At 38.2% G+C, this 23,905-nt stretch overlaps 1 protein-coding gene across 2 annotated transcripts in view; it reads right to left on the bottom strand.

Annotated features, from left to right (window-relative positions):
• ABCI11 (non-intrinsic ABC protein 14) overlaps window positions 1-23,905 on the bottom strand; it is a 275,549-nt gene that overhangs the window by 56,823 nt on the left and 194,821 nt on the right. For both annotated transcript variants that reach the window (XM_089825555.1, XM_089825547.1), the window contains exon 9: window positions 23,584-23,668. In XM_089825555.1, coding sequence (XP_089681681.1) covers window positions 23,584-23,668 — 85 coding nt within the window. The remainder of the gene's footprint in view (window positions 1-23,583; window positions 23,669-23,905) is intronic.

The raw sequence follows: 23,905 nt of genomic DNA, 5'->3' as shown, positions 1-23,905 counted from the left end.
CATAATGCACCTACAGTTGGACATCCTAGGGACTTCAAAACTTATAGGCAGATTTGTGATAGAGATTCACCTGGAGGGGACTCAAGGATGACGTGCAAAAATGTGAGAGAGTGCATGGTGTGTCAACAAAATAAGGGAGAGCACACTTTTCCCATAGGATTGCTTCAGCCCTTGCCCGTTCCTGAGAGGAAAAGGGAAAGTATTTTGATGGATTTCATCACCGGGTTACCACAAGTGCAAGGGAGAGATTACATCTATGTGGTGGTAGACTGCTTGACAAAACTCGCTCACTTATTTGCTATTCCATCCACTTACACAGCAACATAGGTGGCAGATCTTTTCTTCAGAGAGATATTCAAGTTACATGGGCTACCTAGATTCATAGTCAGTGACCAGGATAGTAAATTTATTAGTGGTTTTTGGCAGGAATTGTTTAGGTTGTGTGGTACAAATCTTACACCCAGCACTAGTTACCATCCGCAGACAGATGGGTAGATGGAGATTGTGAATAAAAGGGTGGAGGGATATTTGAGAAACTATGTCAGTGCACAACAGAGAGCTTGGGTCAGATGGCTGCATATGGGAGATAATTGTTATAATACCACCTATCACATGTCCATCAAGATGACTCCTTTCATAGTACTGTATGGTTATGAAGAACCAAGCTTCATCGATTTAGTTTTGGGGGACAACAGAGTGCCCAAAGTGAAAGGCTTATTGCAGGATGGTCAAGATATCCTGAAAGTGCTAAGGGAGAACATACAACAGGCTAAAAATCAACAAAAGTTGTATGCTAATTAGCACAGGGTAGAGCTCAGTTTTAAGGTAGAGGATATGGTTTACTTGAGGCTACAGTCATCGCTCAAGAAGAGCAGAGCCAAGAAGCTGAAGCATAGGTTTTATGGCCCTTACAGAGTGATCTGCAAAGTGGGCGAGGTCGCCTATGAGATTGAGCTTCCGAAGGGCAGTCAAGTGCATAATTTGTTTCATGTGTCGAGACTTAAGAAAGCCATTGGTCAATGGATTGTGCCTTCTACAGATTTGCCACTGTTGGATGAGGAGGGTAAGCTTGTGTTGGTCCTTGAAGCTATTCTGGATACCAGATAGAGGGCTCTTAGGGACAGGGTAGTTAAGGAATACTTGGTTAAGTGGAGAAACCTGCCAAAGGAGGATGCTACTTGGGAAAAAGAGCCAATCCGCTAGCATTTCCGAGGGACAAACCTCCGCCCAGGAAGCCGTCGTTGGACGAAGCTACTAGACAAGAACTCCGAAGGAAGAAACTGTGTTTCAATTGCAAGGGACTTTGGGAAGCTGACCACAGATGCCTCGGAAAAGGGAAGATCCATTACATTGAGGTCATGTCCGATGATGAGGATGAATAGGAAGAAATGCCGGCCGAAGACAACCAACCTCACAATGACACAAACATGGTCAGTTTAAACCGTACGGAGAGAATTGTAGCTCTGGTACAGCACGGAGGAACTATTGCCTTAGTTAGTAGCCTAAGGTGCACAGTTTTTCGTGTACGGGGAACCTTTCAAGGAAAAAGGGTTACAATGATGCTGGATACCGGAGCCACTCTAAATTTCATAAACTCATCCTTGGTGAAGCGAAGAAGTCTACCTACAAAGATGCACGCAGGCTTTTAGGTCAAGGTTGTCAGAGGTACTCTTCTGCCCTGCATACACCTTGTTCCTCGGCTAAGTATCACAATGGCGAATCACATAGTAAATGAGGATTTCTTCATAGTGGATCTTGATGAAATGGAAGTTATTCTAGGCATACAATGGATGGAGACACTTGATGAATGAGTTTCAAACGGATGGACTTCACTTTTGTTGTCGATAAAAAGAAGGTTGTCCTCCGTGGAATAGCAAATGAAGGTACGAAGGAAGTTTTTGTGCATCGGATGGAGGCAATTTTTCGGCATGATGACGTGGCGTGGGTTACGCATTGTTTTATCTCAATGGAACCTATAAAAGGGCATCGAACACCTCCACAGGATTATGAACTCCAAGCTATTTTGAGTAAATATGATATAGTTTTCATTGATATTCCTCCTGGCATGCCGCCTCATCAAGGGTTTGAGCATACTATCGAGTTAGAAGCAGGAGCCAAGCTGGTCATAACTACACCATACCGCCATCCGAAGAAATTCAAAGATGAGATCAAGAAAACAATTCAGGAATTGCTAGAGAAAGGATGGATCCATCCCAGTTCTAGCCCTTTCATGTCATCTATGGTTTTGGTCAAAAAGAAGGATCAGACAATGCGCATGTGTGTGGACTACCGTGCATTGAACAAAAAAACAATAAAGAATAGATATCCCATTCCAAGGATAGATGAGTTGCTGAATGAATTGCATGGCAAAGTCCATTTTTCGAAAATATATCTTTGTTCTAGATACCATCAGATCCGCATAAGGGAGTAAGACATAGAAAAGATGGCCTTCCGTTGCCACTACGAGCATTATGAGTTTCTGATCATGCCATTTGGATTGACAAATGCATCTGCTACATTCCAATCATGCACAAATCCGATTTTCAACAAACAATTGCGTAAGTACTTATTGGTATTTTTTGATGACCTTATTTATAGCAGGACATGGGAGGAGCACCTGAAGCATCTGAATGAAGTCCTAAAGATCATGGAAGAGCAATCTTTGTTCGCCAAGCAATCCAAATGTGAATTCAGCATGACAGAAATACTGTACCTAGGGCATGTTGTTAGTAAATACGGAGTTCAAGTACATCAGGAGAAGATTCAGGCTATCCTTGATTGGCCTCCACCAAAATCACTCACAGATTTGCAACGATTTTTTGGACTATGCAATTATTACCGAAGGTTCGTTAAAGGATTCTCTCAGCTCAACACACCTTTGACGGATCTAACAAAGAAGGGGTCTTTCTAGTGGAACGAAAAGGCACAACTCACTTTTGATAAACTGAAAGAGGCAATGAGCACTTGTCCCGTACTTGCATTACCTGACTTCACTCGACCATTCATTTTGGAGTGCGACGCGTTCAGAGAAGGCATTGGCACGATACTAATGCAGGATACACACCCGATAGCTTATGAGAGCAGGAAGCTTACACAAATAGAATGCCTCTATTCCATCTACGACAAGAGATGTTAGCCATTGTACATACACTCACCAAGTTCCGGCAGTATCTAATAGGTGCTAAATCTCAGAATATGGAAGTCGCATTTAAAGCAGCTGAATCATTGGTAGTATTTATGCATAAAGGCTGCCATATAGATTGGGAGTTGTTATAGTAGAGTGGGTATAAGAAAGAGGAATTGGATGCGGAATGGACAAAGTAATACACTATTCCTTTTGCCTAGGAACAATCACCTCTCATCGAGACCTTTGCGGACATGGAAGTTTCTTTTTGTAGGACCTAATTGGAACTCCAACAATAAAAACAATTGGCAGAAAGGTTGACTAAGGAGTGGGAGATGGAGAAGACTACTCTAGAAGCTAAGTGGAAGGCTAAAAAGAGCCATCATGGAGACACCTGGAAAATCAAAAAGGTTGCATTGGAGGCAGGATCACCACAGCAGAGGCAAAGAAGATGGATGGTTTGCATGTTCTATAGGGATTTTAGGCCAAATAGAAGATAGTTGAACCAGATATTCAATGACTCCATGGAGCTCTGAGTACAAGGATGTCTTTCTAACCTTCTTGAAGTCTAGTTTGTTTGTTTTTGTTGGTTTGTTAGTTGTCTGGAAGACTACTTTTTTTGGAGGGGAATAGATGTAGTACGTAATAAAGTAATGATGTAATCAGCTTTAGTTAAGCTTGTTGGGATGGGTAGTTAAGAAGTGACGGGATATATTCATTGCTTCTCTCAACCAACCTACTAATATATAAGACGTTGGAATATGTATGATGGAATCATGTTTTAATAATCAATAAAAGAAATAACATTTCCTCACCCTTTGGTATTCCGGTACGAATAATAAATGTTATGTTAGTACTATTGAATCTATGTCATATTACTTTGTGCATCTTGTGAGAATAACCATTCTACAGCGATGCTCATAGAGGTGAAGCATAAGGGCTTCTTGGGAGATCACCCATCCTAGTACTACTCTAGCTTGAGAACACTTAACTACGGAGTTTCCTACATGGTTAAACCCACTCTACTTGCAACCCCATTTGCAAAATCTTCACCAAGTGTTGTATGTTATTAACTATTCATTAGAAATCCCCTTAAGCTCATCGATTGATAATTAGATCTTTTCCACAAGTCAAACTGTGATATTGCTTGTGTAGTTTTTGAGTCAAACTCAATGACCCGTGTTTCATGAGTAGTGATTCACATAAATCCATCTCTCATGAGAATAAATGGAACACTTAGCACTCATTGGATCTAGGTAATACTCACATAGGTGAAGCATTGAGACTTCCCAAGAGGTCACCCATCCAAATACTACTATAGCTTCAGCAAGCTTAACTATGGAGTTTCTTCCATGGTTAAACCCACTCTACTTGAAACCCCATTTGCAAAACCTTCACCAGTTGTTGTGCCTTATGAACCATTAATTAGAAAAGCCCCTTAAGGTCATCAATTGATAAGTAGTGGATATTTTCCATAGAAAGTCAAATTATGCTATTGCTATTAGGACTTAACTATGTAGTTTTTGAGTCAAACTCATTGACCCATGTTTCATGAGTAGTAATTGTAGTGTTCTCAAGGCGAACTCGGCCTAAAGCCAATCTCTACCCAAATGCAATATCAGCCCGATGGGGGGTCTTTGTCTAGAGGCAATCTCAAACCGAAGGGGATCTCTGTCCGGAAGCAATCTTAATCCGAAGGGGACCTCAATCCAAAGGGAATCTCAATCCGAAGGGGAGCTCGGTCCGAGGGGAAACTTGACCCGAAGGGAAACTCGGTCTGAAGGGAATCTCGAGCCGAAGGGGATCTCGATCCAAAGGGGAACTCGCTTTGAAGGGAATTTTCTCTAACAAGGAACTTTATCTGAGGGGAAACTTGATACAAAGGGGGGACTCAATCCAAAGGGGATCTCGACCTGAAGGGTAACTTAGTCTGTATTGAAACTCAACCCGAAGGGCAACTCGGTCTGAAGGGGATCTTAACCCGAAGGCAGTGTATGATCTAGGGGAGGAGTGACTAAGATGTACGGTTGTAATAGAGAGGTTGTACAGTTGTGTTCGAGAGGCCTGTATAGTTGTAGCGGAGAGGTCGTATGGTTATGGGTTGAGAGGTTGTATGGTGAGGGGGAAGAGGAGGTTGTACGATGGTCAAGGTGATCCGTTCAAGGAGAGGGAGAGGAGGTTGTACGATGATGGAGTTGAGTGTGTCGAGGAAGGCCTTACAATCCTTGCAAAGGGTAGTACAGTTTGTTCTTTAGATTCACCAATGCTCAGTCCTCCATAATGAATTAACAACTTTAAAGAGACACCAAAATATATTGAGATAATCATAGATAGATATATATGTTCCAAACCAAAACGGTGTTCCGAATGTGCCAGATCCGAATAAAAGTAATACACAGATGGAATAGGGTGAGGGTCGAATCCCAACGAAACCGGAGAAAGCCAAGTAGGGAAGATCTTTCACTTCCGAAATGGTGAACAATATTGAACTCCAATAGAAATCCATAGTACAAAGAAATAATCCAAATCACATAACAACTACTACTTACACATCGTGCTTGAATAACCTTCAGAGGAACTCCCGAGGGTTTACAAAGATAGCCGACAACAACACCTACATAAACAATTACAATAAAAATGGGTCCAAGATATACTAAATCAATCGGAATCACAAATACAAATATTATTAACTTGGACCCTATTTTAATTAATTAAAGCAACTAACCAAAGGTCCTTTTGTTATATTATTTAAATTTTGAGACCAATTAATTAATTAATTTAATTTAATTATTACATTAAAATTTGGGGACATGACAGTAATTCACACGAATCCATCTCTCATGAGAATAAATGGAAAACTTAGCACTCATTGGATCTAGGTGATGCTCGCAGAGATGAAGCATCGAGACTTCCCGGGAAGTCACCCATCCCAGTACTACTATAGCTTGAGCACACATAACTACAGAGTTTCCCCCATGGTTAAACCCACTCTACTTGCAATCCCACTTGCAAAACCTTCACTAAGTGTTGTGCCTTATGAACCAGTCATTAGAAAGCCCCTTAAGCTCATCAATTGATATGTAGGAGATATTTTCCACAGCAAGTCAAACTGTGATATCGCTATCAAGATCTAACTATGTAGGTTTTGAGTCAATTTCATTGACCCATGTTTCATTAGTAGTGATTCACGCAAATTCATCTCTCATGAGAATAAATGGAACAATCAGGACACATTGGATCTAGGTGATACTCATAGAGGTGAAGCACCAAACTTCCAGGATGTCACCTATCCCACTACTACTCAAGCTTGAATGCACTTAACTACGGAGTTTTCTCCATGGTTAAATCTACTCTGCTTGCAACCCCATTTGCGAAACCTTCACCAAGAGTTGTGCTTTATGAACCATTCATTAGAAAACCCCTTAACCTCATCAATTGATAAGTATGAGATATTTTCCACAGGATTTAATTGTGATATTTCTATCAAGATTTGATTGAGTAGTTTTTGAGTCAAACTCATTGACCCATGTTTCATGAGTAGTTATTTACACGAGTCCATCTCTCATGAGAATAAATGGAACACTTAGCACTCAATGGATCTAGGTGATGCCCATAGCAATGAAGCACCAAGACTTCTCGGGAGGTCACCTATCCCAGTACTACTCCAACTTGAGCACACTTAACTACGAAGTTTCCTCCATAGTTAAACCCACTCTACTTGCAACCCCATTTGCACAACCTTCACCAAGTGTTGTGCCTTATGAACCATTCATTAGAAAGCCCCTTAAGCTCATCAATTGATAAGTAGGAAATATTTTCCACAACAGTCAAATTGTGATATTGCTATCAGAATTTAATTGTGTAGTTTTTGAGTCAAACTCACTGACCCATGTTTCATGAGTAGTGATTTGCATGAATCCATCTCTCATGAGAATAGATTGAACACTTAGCACTCATTGGGTCTAGGTGATGCTCATGGAGGTGAAGCATTGGGACATCCTGGGAGGCCACTCATCCCAGTACTACTCTAGCTCGAGCTCGCTTAACTACGAAGTTTCCTCCATAGTTAAACCCACTTTGCTTGCAACCCCATTTGCAAAACCTTCACCAAATGTTGTGCCTTATGAACCATTCATTAGAAAGCCACCTAAGCTCATGAATTGATCAGAGGAGAGTTTCCATAGCAAGTCAAATTGTGGTCAATGACTCTGACTCCAAGACTACAAAATTAAATCCTGATACCAATATCACAATTTGACTACTTGTGGAAAACATCTCCTACTTATCAATTGATGAGCTTAAGGGGCTTTGTTCATAAGGCACAACACTTGGTGAAGGTTTTGCAACTGGGATTGCAAGCAGAGTGGGTTTAACCATGGAGTAAACTTCGTATTTAAGTGCACCCATGCTAGAGTAGTATTGTGATGGGTGACCTCCTGGGAAGTCTCGGAGTTTCACCTCTATGAGCATCACCTAGATCCAATGAGTGCTAAGTATTCCATTTATTCTTATGAGAGATGGATTTGTGTGAATCATTACTAATGAAACATGGGTCAATGAGTTTGACTCAGAAACTACACATTTAAATCCTGACAGCAATATCACAATCTCTCAAGGACTTTCACTTCATATTTCTCCATCTTAGAGAAATATGCATATGCATTTTAGAAAATAGCAAGGATCACTGATGTCGAGACCCTTTCTCAACAAGGGCAATAAATCCACAACACCAAACTTGTCTAAAAAATGTCCAAGTTTCATAGTAAATCAAATTTGGCTCCAATGTTTGACCAAACAATCTTGCAAGGATCTTTTGAAGCTACTCTACTTCTCAAGTTGTTGCACATGCTACAATATATTTAGCTTTTGTAGTGCTTTGTGCCACAAAGGTCACTATACCAAGAAATCATGGCAGACCTCAAACTAAAGCAATATCCAGAGGTGATTTTCCTATTAGTTACACTCCCTCTTGATCCTTTCATAATGAACATACTTACATCAGTAAAGAATCATCAATTTCGACAACTTCCCATAGTGACGCAACAATATACTTTTCACAGCAAGTCCATATACTCAACTGTTACATCCCAATTTTTCACCTAATTTAAAATGTTTATATAGTCATTGAGGTTCATATGAAGTCAGCTGACAGTTTAATTTGTTATAATCTTGCGAAACGGTAAGATGGTTACGCAATTATATTCCTGTTCATGAGAAATTGTAGTAATATTTTTTTATCTATTTCATATTCGAACTGAAGGAAAAATAAAAATAAAAATTGTGAACCATGAATTTGAGAACACTTTTGATTTAACAAATGATAATCCTTTTTGATGCTGATTAAACGACAAGGTCATTCTGTGCTCCAGTATGGAGTAAACACACTTGCATACTTGAAGCTATCAATGCTTATTTATAGATGTAAACTTTTGTTTGACTTGTGTTTTCCTTGAAACATTACATTGACAAGATGGGCATAGAAGCCTAGGTCATACAAATGGAAAAGATAAACTTCCAAATATTTACAAGTGAATGATGAGCTACTCGATAAGAATCTTATGATAATTTGTTTCAAATGCTTATGATCTTGATTAGATGTATGATGATCTTGCATAGTATATCATGTTTTTACCCTTTGACACACTGCCATAATTGTATAATACACATGCGATGTTGACTTTACATACTGAGTTGTTGTATATTGTTTTGGAGATGAAGTGTATATTCTATCATGAGATGATGATTCTAATGAAATGTTATTGTGATAAGATGGAAATGAAGGCCGAGGTTACATAAATGGAAAACATGGATCTATTAACCTTTTTTAGGTGACCTATAAGTTTGCAAGGATGATCTATTCATTAATGAGTGTCATACGCCAAATGGTATGTATAAGTGACTTAAATTATGATCTAGAACTTGCTAGTTGAAGAATTCCAATTTTGAATACTTATCTTACCCTCGGTTATTGAACCTTGAAAATTCTCTTAAATGAAGATATCAATATGGGAATCAAACTAATGATATGGTGAGTGTCTACATGAGTATGACAGGAATATGAAATAGAATATCCTACAACATGATCAACTCAAGTGATGTTGAGTTTACCACAAGTACGGTAAAGTGAAATCAGGTGAGTGTGTTTAATTTTACAATATCATGCAAGCATCTTTTTGGTAGTATTGAAGCGAAAATAGACCTTGATTTTTGGTCATGACTTAGATTTGACTCAAATTTTAAAGGAAATGATATCATGATACTATATACATCTTGTATTTGAAATATTCTTTTAGTGTCTAAAATTGCAGAGATCATCGAGGACGATGAAACACAAAGGGGAATGATATGTTATATTCCAATTTTAAATGCTCCTCTATAAAGTTCGTTACAATTTCAAGTTCATCGAAGACAATGAAACACAAGGGAAATGGTATGATACACCTCAAATTTTGACCTAATTTAAAATGTTCATATAGTCATTGAGGTTCACATGAAGTCCATTGACAGTATAACTTGTTATAATCTTGCGAAATGGTAAGATGGTTAATCGTTATAATTTCATATCAAGATAACATGCTAGTTGATTATTTATCATAAATCCATAGAATTGGAAAGGTGGTTATCCATTATGATTATTTATGATTAATTACTTTTTATGGTAATATGATTTAACTATGGAGAATTTCCTTGTAGGAAGCACGTCGAAGGGGTGGAAGCATTGTCAAAAAAGAATTAGGCACAGGAGCATCACCATCACTACGCAAATGGGCTGAGGACCTAACGACTTGAACATTAGGATACAATCGATAGAACCACATGAGCTATTAAATAAATAATTTAAAACATTAAATAATTTAATTAAAATATAATACGTACCTCAAAGGATTTTAAATGATCTTTCACCATATTATTATAATATATATCTATGTACGTACACATAGATATAAAAATGAAGTGACACCATTATATTATTTTCTTATAATAAAATGATGCCACCTCACCAATATATTTACATTTACGTATATAAATATAAATCATAATAATTTTCGAATTATAACCTTCCAACTATTTCTCCACCTTTTATTCTTCTTTTGTTTAAAACCGATTGAACACTTGGCATTAATTGGCATCCAAAGAGCCAAAATAATTCTTTAAGTTACGGAAGCCAAAGAGTCCTTTTATATCATAGCTCGAGAGACGGGAATATATTTCAAGCATACCCGACTTCTTGTTATTATTCACGATTTCCTTGTTCATTTCCGGCTACCATCTACAACCCGATACTCTGCAAAAACCATCTGAATTTCTGCAAATTTCATTTGAAATCTCTGCAGTTTATAGCAGCGCCTCTCTTGTTACAACTTTGCTATATACTGTTCATCCTTGCTGAAGTCGAGAGAGAGGCAGAGGAGATAGATATATTTTTATCAAGCACCCGACTTCCTTGTTTATCACCTGATTTTCCTTGTTTATTTTTGACTTCTTCATACACCCAACCACAGTTTCCTAGCAACCGGTATCTCTGCAGTATACTACATTGTAACCATTGCGTTGTTTTCCCTACCATGACTTCTTTCTTATATTTCAGTTCTACTCAAATCATGAGCACTGTTCATACTGAAGATTAGCATTCAAGAATCTCTCTTGTAAAGAGTGAGGCGGAATGATTAAATGTCCAGCAAGACTTCATCTTCTTTCCAGATAATATCAAGTTATGTGGATAACCGGAACCTAAGTATTGTAATATGTTTTTCCTTTATCAGTTGTTACTGCATTTTAATTATACAGTAGTAAGCTATAGTTTACAACATGATGCAAATCATTTTACTTAACATCATATGATTGACCTTCTTTAAATTAGAGTTGTTTATGGCAAGTAAAAGCCAAGTAACCATGTTGTGAAATCATGATTTAATATGCCATTAGAATTCAAATGATATTTTTTGCAATCTCAAGAACACATTCTTCAAATCACAGATTGTGATAAGTTGGAATATATATTATTTATGATTTAATTTAGAATCAACGGACAGAGCCAAATTGCTCTAAGATTCAAACACCTTGGACTCACCCTACTGTATAGCCAAGGAAAAGGGTGAAGAGTGAGAGAAAGGAATCTGCAATAACATGGAACAGAATCAGTTATGACATAACAATGTTTATAATTTTTAAAAGGAATCATTTAATAGCTCATACATGATCATGTTTATTGTATTCTCCTGCTATCAAGTCAAGTGGTATGATTAGATACCAGAATGCTTAGTGGATGACAAGATGTTTCATGTCTGTTCCGGGTAGGGAGGGTCTTTCTCGTTAGAGATTGTGTGGGGATAAGTTATGATCCGAAGTTGGGTGGTTAAGCCCTTGAGAATGTTCCCCTCTCCACAAGATATCAGGACGTGCATCTAATAAAGATAAGTTGAGCAATTCAATCAAATATTGATAACAGGTATTTTTACTTTTATGATATATGTATATATATACAAGTAGAAGATATAATGGATTAATTTATATCATTGAATTCAATTATCTCCTTTGATGTAAGCATGTAATGACCCTCTCTATAAAGGCCACAGAAACCCTCAAACTGAACTTAGGAATTTTGTCAAACACTTGGCGTGTAACAGTAACAATATTCAGAATATGGTAATTTCAGATTTGATACTTTCAGAATATAATCACAGAATTACAATATATAAAGCCATTGAACTATATTTCAATTACAATGCAATAAATTCTGAAATTATTTTATTACCAATTCTGGACTGATTATTACAATGACTGTATGACAGCAAATTTACCCAAAAATTGACATATATTTCAGAATGCAAGAACCTGGCTTGAAGAACTATGGAAGAACACCACGTTTTGCTGCAGATCGTTGATGAAGACCTCCAACCGCACCCCCAAACTATCCTCAATTTGCTGTTGCTGCCCAAACTAGCAGGGCCATACCAGGCCGTACCTGTACGGCTGCTGAAATAAAATAATGTTAGGGTTTTGGGACCCCCAAATGCAAGGAAAATGGGCGCCTAGGGTTAGGTAGTAACCCTGTAAAACCATAAAAAATAACTCCAAGGGGTTGAGGAAATATGAGCAATTATGTGGTTCCGAACCCTGCTTTGCCAATTCTGAAAATGCACTTATTCTGTCTTCAAACTCTTGTCAAATGCTTCTCCAATGATAGGGCAAATCTGAAATCCTTATTCCAACCAAAAACAAACCCTAACAACGAATTCTCAATAAGCTCCAATGAGATGGCTGAATACCAACTCCAATTATGCAACAATTCAGGTGATATTTCACACCCTCAAAGTCACCAATCCAAGGGAGTGATTCGTTCCCAAAGATCGAATAATTTGCAGATCCAAAGTCCACAAATGTCTTCACAATGAAGAAGTAGAAGAGTTCTCCAATCCAAGCATGTCCAAATGAGAGGCCCAGCCCTCTATTTATTCACTTTTCTAAGAAGTTGCTAGAACTTCTAGAAACATCCTTTATAATTTCTCATTATAATGCACTTTTTTATAATAAAGTAATTTTATAAAATAAAAAGTGCAACTCAAATTAAAGTTATAACATGTGGGCCCCAATATCACATAATGATAAAATATAACCTCTTAACACTTCTTCAAGAGCAAGATATGACTATCTGATCCGCAGAATTGACTCTCTTTCCACACCATTTGCCTACGAGAGTCTGGAATAGGCAAATCCATGATCAATGCCATGTCGAACTAAAGAGGGGACATTACAAAGCAATCTTTCTCGTCAATGTAATGGGTAACCTATTAGATCGGATAATTTTTCAACTAATTATGGATTGTTATTTCAGTCTTTCATTTATATGAATAATGATTATGAGCATATCTTCTAATCTTATGTTATTGCCATAGTTAGAAATGGGAAGAAAAGAAATGATCCAACGGTATTTGATACCCTAATTGATACAGTGGTATCTAATGCCCTAAATGATCCAATGGCATTTGATGCCCTAATTGATACAGTGGTATCTGATGCCCTAAATAATCCAATGGTATTTGATGCCCTAACTAATGCAGTCGTATCTAATGCTCTAAATGATCCAATGGTAATTGATACCCTAATTGATACAGTGGTATGTGACGCTCTAATTGATATAGTGGTATTTGATGGTAATCATCAATTGAATTTGATATGGTGGTATTGGACAGTAGTCATCATTTGTTATTTAGTATTGATATTTGTGGACTAACCTGGGTGTTTGCAGAAGCATCCCTAGATTGATTCGGTCTCAAATTCATTGGTATGCAAATTTTAATTTCCATAGTAAATTCATTGATGGCGTTTTCAATTCTTAGTTATGAAATTTTGTTTAACTAATTTTAACCATTAATCTCATTCATATGAACGTAACTGATTTAACTGTCTTCCTATGAAAATGAAGTAATAACTGTATTTTTTTGAATATGCTAGTTTTTAATTAAGACCTAGGAAAAGTGGATGTTACATCAACAAATGCCTTTATTGAGATTCCAATAAACTATATGCATGAGCATATACCAAAACAATGCTCTTCAAATATTTGGCCCAGTATTTCCTCATACCAATCAATTAGCAATGTTTCACTTTATTATTCAAACAATAATCTTTCCACTTCTGCAGCAAAACTTAGATGGTATTTAAGGCAAATATCAAGCTAATAATAACTATATAAAATAAGCCTGATGTTAAAAAATTTACGCCTGTAAGAAAAAAGTATCAGGCCCACCTAAACAAAAGATTATTTGGGCCAAGGTCGAGACTATGCCTTATGAAGCACACCCCAAACTATAGTCTGTAATAGCCTCCAGCTTATTGAAATTCATGGCTTCTAATATGCTCAGGCTATATGATCAGAGAAGACCTACCAAATGGTGTGACTGAAACTCTTGATAGTAACTCCTCACAAACCATCGGTTGCTGTTCTGGAGAAATATGAACTAGCTCAACACAAAATTCACATGAGGTATTAACCACATCTGCTGCTATAGGCATACACTAAAATGAGGATCTATTTGACCTTCCAATTCAAATATGTCATGCAAGGTTTGGCAGCTGTACTCAGCAAAGCCAAACATTAGGAAAATCACCCGATCCTTATAGAAAACTCACATCTTTTGGCAATGTTCAACTTCAACTTCCTAGTAGTCACACTGTCAACAATCAAATGTTAATGCAGAATTCCAGATAGCATTCATCAAAGTTTGAAATTAGTAGATATAAAGAGACTGCTTCAGCAAGATTACAAAAAATCCACACCAGATGAAGATTGGCAATATCTATGGCACCAGCTAAGCATCTAGTTCCACTATAGAATGTCCAAGTGTAACACACTCACTCCTCTATGAGATAAGAAACCCACAATTCATTTGCCCCCTGCATTTCCATGCTTGACATATCGAAAATGCTTGCTGGAGACTCGTGAGCCAAGCCATGATCCATGCTAGAAGATGTTTATGAAATTGATATTGAAACTCACAACTTCGATTTATGAAACACCACAGCTCCACACAGCAGGTGAAATATTATGCAAAGAGAGTACCAATAGATTTCATGTGAACTATAACCGTGATCGCTTCACAGAACATTCTTACCACAGTTGATCCGCTTCTGTGAGTCTACAACATTGTTTATGTTCCTAATTTCATGGCAATAATATTCAACTTCCTAAAACTTGGTTAAGAAAACTGCTGAATAATTATTATTTGCGATGCGTATAGTCTCCACATCAATATTAACTCAAAGCCCACGATTTCATATAAAAAATCTTCGGCTGAAATATATTCAAAATGAAATGGGCCCAACAATCAATACCTCTCAAACAATAATTATTAAGCCTAAAAGATTCTAATTTCAAAACCTTGGCAAACAATAGCATAGTCTTGAATTATTTCATGAAAGTATTCTCATGAATGAAGGCGCTTGAATAAATAGAGGCTCAATTTATTGCATACAATAATAAATCTGGCTCTCTTACCATGTTAATGTTTAGACAAGAAATTAAGATAAGCAGGAGAATAAAAAATAATGAACAATAAGACACAATATTTACCCAAGGAAAACCCTCCAACTTGAGGGAGAAAAACCCAGCCACAAGACAATCAAACAAGATCAATCTGTTCTCATACAAATTCCTCGTTGAAGAATATATACAATTGTCTTGACCCTTCATTGGCTTGTCATTACAAAGTAGAGACCCTTTGTTGCCTTGACTCATCATTGCCTTGTTGATACAAAGAAGACGACATAATGTGTTGAGTTAGCTTCAATAAACAGAAGCTATATTTAAAATATCACTTTGTTGGCATCCACCAGCTGCCCAACATGAGGGAGAAAAACCCAGCTACAAGACAATCAAAGAAATTCAATCTGTTCTCATACAAATTCCTCGTTGAAGAATATATACAATTGTCTTGACCCTTCATTGGCTTGTCATTACAAAGTAGAGACCCTTTGTTGCCTTGACTCGTCATTGTCTTCTCGTTACAAAGACGACAACATTATGTGTTGAGTTGGCTTCAATAAAATATATATTTATTTCAACTACAAGAGAGAAAGATAATTCTTGTGGCTTTAACATCAACAACCCTAACATTCCAAGCTAGGAAATTAAAAGCACCTCCAATCCATCATCAAATATGAGGCTAGCCAATGCCATTAAAAAAATTCTTTTACAAAAATCTCATCTCTAGAAAAATAAATTGCTAAAAATATTTTTCTTTTAAATAAATATTTGGTTGTTACTAATTTGAAAACTCTACACTTGGCTGATTTAGAAACCACAATTGTCAGTGCCACTACAAAAAAGCCTAGTTGTTGTTATGGAAAATCCTAGCACTTTGGCTTTATGTCTCATAATTGTAGGAAACAAAAAAAAACTCCAAAAATATCATATTTTAAAAACAAATATGACATTTTACAAAAAAAAGCCCCTATAATTTTCCTTTGAAAATTTGGTGTGATTTCATCATTTGACTAGTTTATTTTTCATTCTCTTTCTTCTTTTGTTGCAATATATTCCTGCAATGTCTTCTTTCGTTTGTTTGTTTTGTTTTGTCTATCATTGCTTCTCTGTGTATGTTAGCGGCTATCTCCTTTGCGTGGCTCTAAACCTTGTCTCAACTTCTGACATCAAGTTATTTGATATTTGTCGCTATTGTTAGTAGGACGACTTTGGCCCCAACATTAGTTCGCGTAGGATTTTTCAGTTGTTTTTGTTTGCTTGTTTGTTTGTAGGAAGACTTTTGCCCCAACTTCATTTCTAGTTCCAATTCTAGAAGACTTTGGCAACCAGGCTCCTACCCACATTGGCCTACAGCCTTGAATCCCTTGACTTCTGCTTTAAACATCCTTACTGCTGTGAGCATATGGCTCAGTGTAACATGCAAATCATACTCGTTGTGGGTTTCAATCTCCATCTTTCTTGGTGTGACTAAATTGCCCATGTGGCATATCCTCTATTGCCATCGATCACCTACTCGAAACGCATGGACCGCTTGGCTAGGCTCGAAACAAAGAATTTACAACTTAAAATCTTGGTCCATTCTCTATCCTCTTATCTCACTAAACTGAAACTACATGTGCGTGTTTCCTCTACACTTGATAACACCTCTAACAACCTTGGGCAATTAGTGGATGCCAACAAAGTGCAGGTTCATTAGATTTAAGAACAATAGGCCGATTAGTTAGCAAGCAATCCTCCCTTGCATCTGAAACAAAGCAGCAATCAAAATCATGGGCATCTGTTTACAATAACTCCAATTCAATTCCACTCTAGGGGTTGAGGAGCTTGTCCAAGCCAAGTTGGCTTATGAGCACATTAGGAGGGCTCGTCAACCATCAAATTCAGAGCCTTCCTCCCTCCTCTTCTAATCCTGTCACCACAAGTTACTCACTTCTCAATGATCAACTAGCTATTACACATATTACACTCAACAGGGCCTGAATTAGATAGGATAGCACTCTCTATATGAGGTTTCTCATACTTGTTGACTACTTTCTTTCTCTTAGAGCGAGGAGGAAGCTTTTTCCTCTTCCCACTAAGATCTATCTTGACAAGGATCTCAGCAGGTTATAGGTGATAGATTTGACACATTCGTGGGGTCTGGTGGCAAAGGTGAGGTGTAATGGGAAGTGGGCTAATATTAGGAACATCAACGTTGTTATTAGAGATTCCCTTCTCTTAGATGGGAATCAAGATTGGCCACCAAGGCCAAATGACAGTCCTGATGGAAGTTGCACTTGGTAGAGACTCATTTTTGTTCCTTGTTTGTCTACTATTGGAATGTAATGGCTCTTTATGGTCCTTGTCAAGTTTTTTTGAGAAGTGTTTAGTTCTATAGCTTTTCTTCTTTTTACAGAGACACACGAGAGCCTCATTCATCATCTTCCTAGTGTCTATTACTATCAGTGGTTGTCTGCAATTAGAGACATGAGGTCAAGAGGTATGGTGGGGTCAAGGGGTCAAGTGGCATTGCCTATTTGATTAAAGACCGCTTTTCAACACTTCCCTAGCTCTTTTCAATAGTTCTGTCATATTCATGTGGATCCGCGTTGCTTGGATGATGTCACATTGCAAGGACATCTTCATCGCAGTGTGTTCTTTCCCATCGACTTCTTCATACTATGCAGTTCATAGCATAGGTAGTGGCGATCCTTTTGAGGACCTTCATGAGCACATCACCAAGTTTTCTGCCATGGGTGACCATCATTATGGGGGCTACAATGCACAATCTAGAGACCACCAGACCCCCTCCATGATTGTGGGTTTGACTCGATTTGTACAACGGAGTCGAACCCGAACACACTAGGCTTGCAATGATTTTCAAAGGGTAGTCAGGGTCCCCTCACTAGATATGGCCACCATCTACTACAACTATGCAAATCTTTAGACTTGCTAATCCTAAACAGGCTTCTTGCTTTCCTAGATTTGGTAATTTCACCTATTGGCCTCATTGCAGTGGTGCATGTGGTCTATGCTCTTCTTGTGCTTCTGCATCCCCTCCATCCTCTGCTTCACCATTTCTCGCCTTCCCTTGGCTAAACATGCCATCCTTAGCCTCAGCTTCAGGGCCTCCCCTCCTTTCCCCCTCACCCGCCCTTCTTGAGTTGACCCCTCCACCCACACCTCCTTTTGCTTTGCCAAGAGTGACCGCAACCTCTTTGTCAATCACCTAGAACAGCTCCTACCCTAGGATTCCTTTAGTGACTCTAGGGATCTCCCTCCATGTTTGAATCGTTAGCTATTGCACTATGGGAGTGTGCCCTTGTCACCATCTCCCACTGTACCTCTTCCCATTTTCAGCATCGCCTTCTTCACCATAAGAAGAAAACGTTCTTCACCATGTGTGTAGATCCCTATGTGCCTTTCTTCTACAATTTTTGAAGCTCTTTCAGCATAGCTTGATCCCCCCACCCCCCTCGATCACAGCTACCTTGTTTTTCACACCTCCACTGTCTACAAGATACTTGACCAATACCCCCTCCACCTCACCCCCTCTCCTCGCCTCATTGCCACCACTTCACATTCTCCAATATACATGGGGTGGTCAAATACAAGAATAATAGTAGGACAACGATGAGGAAGGGTTTACAACGGAGCTCTTCAAGCATATTATTATCATTTTGGTCTCTTCTCACAGTGCTCTTTAACAAAGTAGTTATACGGGCTCTTCTGACTCTTGGTCACATCATATTATCTATCCTATTCATAAGACCAAGTCAATCTTGGACGTTAGCAACTACAAAATCATTACGATTAGGCACCACATTCGCCAAGCTCTATGCCATCGTGTTGAATGTTGTCTTATCGAGCAAGCTTGTAGACACTGTCACACTAGGCGTCAGGTCGACTTGATTTCAGACTATGGACCATATTTTGACTCTTTGGACTATCATTGAGGAGGCTCAACACCGCTCGATGAAAGTCTATTGTTGATTTGTTGACTTTGGCAAGGCATTGGATTCTATTCCTTAGACAACTCTCTTCCAGAGACTTAGGGACATTGGGATTTCTAAGAATTTACTATCAGCTATCATGAGATCATATGAGAGTGTGGTAGGCAGGTTTAGGACTCCACAGGGTTTCTTGGATCCCATTCAAAGCACCATCAAGGTGAAGCAAGGTTACCCTATCTCCCCTACTCTCTTTAGTATATACATTGATTAGCTCGAGTCTTTCCTTCGAGACTTCTCACTTCCAAATGATGGTTGCTACTTACACCATGTTCTGATATTCATTTTGATCTTTTCCAATGACATGGTTCTCTTGGCTTCTTCTCGGGAGGGGCTCCAACAAGTTCTTGATGGATTGGCCTCCTTTTATGTTTCACAGAATCTTGTTGTGGACCTAAGCAAGACTCGAGCAGTGGTCTTCAATTGTTTGAAGATTTCACATCTCCATTTCTCCTTTCAAGGTGATGAGATTGAGATCACTAACTCCTATACATAAGGGTTAAGTTCTCTGGACTCCATTTTAGCTTGAGACCTACCATGCAACCTCAGGTTAATAAACAGCTTGGGTCCCTAGCTATGCTTGAGAGACATCACTTTAAGGATAACATGACCAAGATGTCCCTCTTGGATACCTTGGTCAAATCAATTGTCCTCTAAGGTTTTATCATTTGGCGGCCCTCTCTCCTCGAGTTTCATTTGGCTTCAGTTGAGAAAGTCCAGAACCTCCTTCGGCATAATATCAAATGTAATTGGTCCACCCTCCACAGTATCATCTTGATCGAGTTCAACGCTCATCCTCTTAGGCTTGGAATTGTATTTGATTTGGATTGGTATCTCCATCGGCTTTGAAGCTTTGCAGACTCCTCTGAAGGCCTCCACAAATATCCTTGCCTAGCTTGTTGTTCTTTCAAGAATGTTGTGAGGTCTAGTCTAGCTCATGGAGCTTGTTGCTGGTTTGTCCAGGCCTTTGCTCTTCTTGGTTTGATTGGGATCTCGATGAACCACCTTCCCCCCTTCCAGTTCTCCTTAGATGCCCCTGAATGAGCACGTGAAGACTGACATCTACAGACAATATATCATCACGACATGGAGAAACCCTTGGGGAGGTCTCCGCTCGAGGATGGTTTTTTATGCTGAGCACTACATGGTTCTCCAGGACGGAGTGTCATTGTTTTCCTTCAATACCTCACTTGCCATTAGACTCACGCCCTCTTCATTTGCTTAGGTTCCTTTAGGGTGGGCACCCATCAACTTCATATACAGACAAATCATAACATTGATAGAGAGGACGTGATTTGTTGCCTCTGCCCTCTTGGGGATACAGAGACAAAGACTCATTTTATCTTTTGCTGCCCCATTTACTACGAGATCAAGAGGAGGTTCTACTGCTTGCTTAAGGGGTGCATTAAACTATCATCTTTCTTTACTTATACTAACCAACACTACCTTGCCTTCTATCACCAAGAGGCCATGCGGCTTCATGATCACACTCTTGAGCTTCAGTTCCTGCTGAGACAGACTTCAAACCATCTCATCGCCTCCTTCACTCTTGGGTCTCCTTCCCAAGGGAAGAAGAGCTCGTGCAACCTTTCTTCGGATCACACCAAATTTTTGAGACCTCATAAAGGGTTCATTGGGAAAAATCACTCTACCTCCAGCAGCTCCTTGAGACAATCCGGGCTCACACACACCTTCACCCCGTATTTTATCCTTTGATCTAAACTATTTCTCACCTGTGAGGAGTACCTAAGCTCTACAAGTTCTTTCTTTTCACCTTCCTATTTTGTTCTTTCCATGAATGTTGTTTGGTGCTCTTGCTGTTGGTTGTGGCCTTACTTGTATGGCTTTCAATCCCTTAGACCTGTTTGTGGTCTTTTGTTGGACATTAATAATATAAATTATCTTATCTTATCTAGAAAATCTATGCAATTTACTAAAAACATTCAATTTCTTTTTATTTCCTAGTGTCATTTCTAAAAATTATTTTTTTGTTGTAACCATGGTCTAAATCCTTGTAAACATAGATGCAATTTAACCTTGCGATATGGTGTAATTTTACAGGAAAAAATCTACTGTCCATGTATAAATACTACAGAAAACTCATGATTTTATAAAAATAAACTTATGCAATTCTATGAAAAATCACAATTTCCTTCTCTTAAAGAACCCATGTGACCCTTGCAAATCTCCCACGTGATCCAAATAAGATGCTTTAAACCATGGAGAGTTTCAATCGCAAGCAATTGTTGTCATGTTTAAAAATTCAAAAAGTTAATTTATTTAATACCAAAAAATTAAATTTCTGAAACAAAACAAAGACACAAATAATTACACCTTCGAATTAGCTTTTTATTCCTTTCAAAAACTTACAAAGAAACCTCCACAAGCTATTCTTTAAATAGTGTCACTGCACTTTCTATATAATTCTTCTGACTTGCATTTTTTTTTATACTATTCAGGAAACATTCAACCCAAAACCTCCTTATCTCTTATAAGATATTTAAGTTTGAAGAAAAGTCCAAATCCATTAAGTATACCTACACTTTATTAAACTTAATTAGCTAGAGAAAATACTCACTTTTACTAGAAGTGAAATGCAAAATAAAATGGTTCAAACCACTTACAATATTTGTACATTCAATTTGTGCAGGAGTTACTATATCAGCTAGAAAAATCAGCATTTCATACCACTATTGCTATTTTCATTCAAAATAAATATAGGAAATAATTGAATATTATCTAATGAAAAAACATAGTTTTCATAAGTTGACCTGTTAAGGGTAGTGTTGGGCTAATCCAAATGGTGGTGAAGTGGTAAGGTGGTTGAGACCACAAGATGGATGGATAATGATTAACTTTGATGTTGCATTGAAGGGTAATCCCAAGCCTTCTGGGATTGGTTTTGTTGCTAGAGATTGTCTTGATAACATCTTGGTGATGGGGGAAAGAGGATCTTGCAGGGGACCAGTAATGCTGTGTAAGCTATGGCTGCACTTTATGCTGTCAAACTTGGGAGAAGTAAAGGATTAGAAATTTGCACTTGGAGGGTGACTCCTTCAATATTGTTGAAGCTATCATTGTTGGTACCTCTCAGTCCTAGCATTTGAAGTTATTATTTTATGCCATTTAGGAGTTTTTGTCTTTTGACGGGTTTAAGGTAACACACACTTGTTGGCAGGGGAATGAGGTGGCTAACACTTTGTCCAAATGGGCACTGATGTTCGCTAATGAGAGGAAGGTACAGATGGAAGATTTTCATGGTCTTCATCATTCTTCCAATGAAGGCTAATAGAGAATTCTATCAAGAGGCAAGGAATGCTTGTGTGATGGGACGGGAATACATATGGAGTGCTTTAAATGTGGCAGGTGTTATTGCTGATAGTGTAGTGTGGTGAGGTGTTTTGGTGTTTTAATACAAATGTAGGCGAACATTAGCCTGCTTACAACTTGACACCAAGAAGGATTTTTTGGCCCAGTGACATCTCAATGATTGTTGTGGCCCCTCAATGAAATAAAAACGAGGTGAAATTTGTTTTGGAGCTGTTGGGTAAGGAGTTTATTAAGGCAAAACATCTTTATCGGCTAAATATGCACATCATTTCAGTGGCGCTTGTGTGGGGTTCGGAGGTGGCAGAGATTCAGGATGTCATCAAATCAGAGTTGCATTCATTGGTGGAGGATATGCTCTGTGGACTTGGCCATGTTTTCGAGTGGGTTATTCCAGGTGTTAGTTTTGATGTGTTTGAAGACAAGACGATTTGAGGTGGGCGAAGAATTTAGGAATTGTTACTTTTGTTTCGTTGTCCGCTTGGAGTGGATAAGATGACTACAAGATAAAGGTCCTCATGGTGTGGAAGGAACTGAAGCTTGAGTTTGTCGGCAGGAATTTATTGCTTCTCAAATTGTGGAATTGATGGATGTACAAAGGAGGATTCCTAGGAAATGGAAGTCAAAGAGAGCTACTCACTCTGATTCTAGTTCAACTGAGGTACAGGAGGGGAGAGATGGTGTAGAATAGGGGTTTTCTAAAGGGTGAATGGGGGTTGAGTTTGGTTAAGTTTTGTTAAGGGCACTGGTTTCATGATTTTTGCAATCCAAAGGAAGGGTTTCATTATCAGGATTTGTAATGCATCTTTGCTTCTTTGGGTGTCATTCTTCTGAATAACATCATTTTGCATGGCTTTCATCTCTTATGTTGGTGGGTGATGAGGTACAGGTGGCTTGAGGATAGTGTTTGCAGATGGTTGTTAGGCTATGGCAGTAACCATCATTTTAGGTGGTGGTGGTGGAAGGGGAGCATTTTTAAAGTGATAAAGCTGGCTCCCTGTTGTAATGATGTATTTTGTGAAGTTTCTATTATTAATAAAGTTAGCATCATTACCGAGCAAGAAACAATTCACAAGTCAACAAACTTGTAGAATATATAACTCTAATTATAATTTTAAATGTTTCTTAAGCTACAAGTAAGGGATCAAGTCTATTACTTCAAATCATGGCTGACAACAATCAACATTATATCTTTCTTTAGATTCTCCAATAACTTAACCACATCTGCTCGAGCTTTCCAATCTGTAAAGAAAAAAAGCATAACATGCAGAATGTCATTTTACCTTCAATGCCACCATGCATAAAGTTGAATTTGAAAAGTTCATATTTAATCAATCAAATTTTGGCATAAGGTAAACTAATCCTATCAGTGATCAACCAAGGGAAACTAATTGATTAAATGTATCAACTGCACAACCTGGCCATATTGAAAAAGCAATCTTCTATAAAAAGAAATATTTATATTCAGATGAACCTCAA

Source organism: Cupressus sempervirens, chromosome 1, assembly GCF_028749045.1.
Source record: "Cupressus sempervirens isolate cs-2001-9-10 chromosome 1, ASM2874904v1, whole genome shotgun sequence".
Taxonomy (NCBI): domain Eukaryota; kingdom Viridiplantae; phylum Streptophyta; class Pinopsida; order Cupressales; family Cupressaceae; genus Cupressus; species Cupressus sempervirens.
The sequence above is the reverse complement of the archived record's forward strand: the minus strand, read 5'-3'. Positions and strand labels throughout refer to the sequence as shown.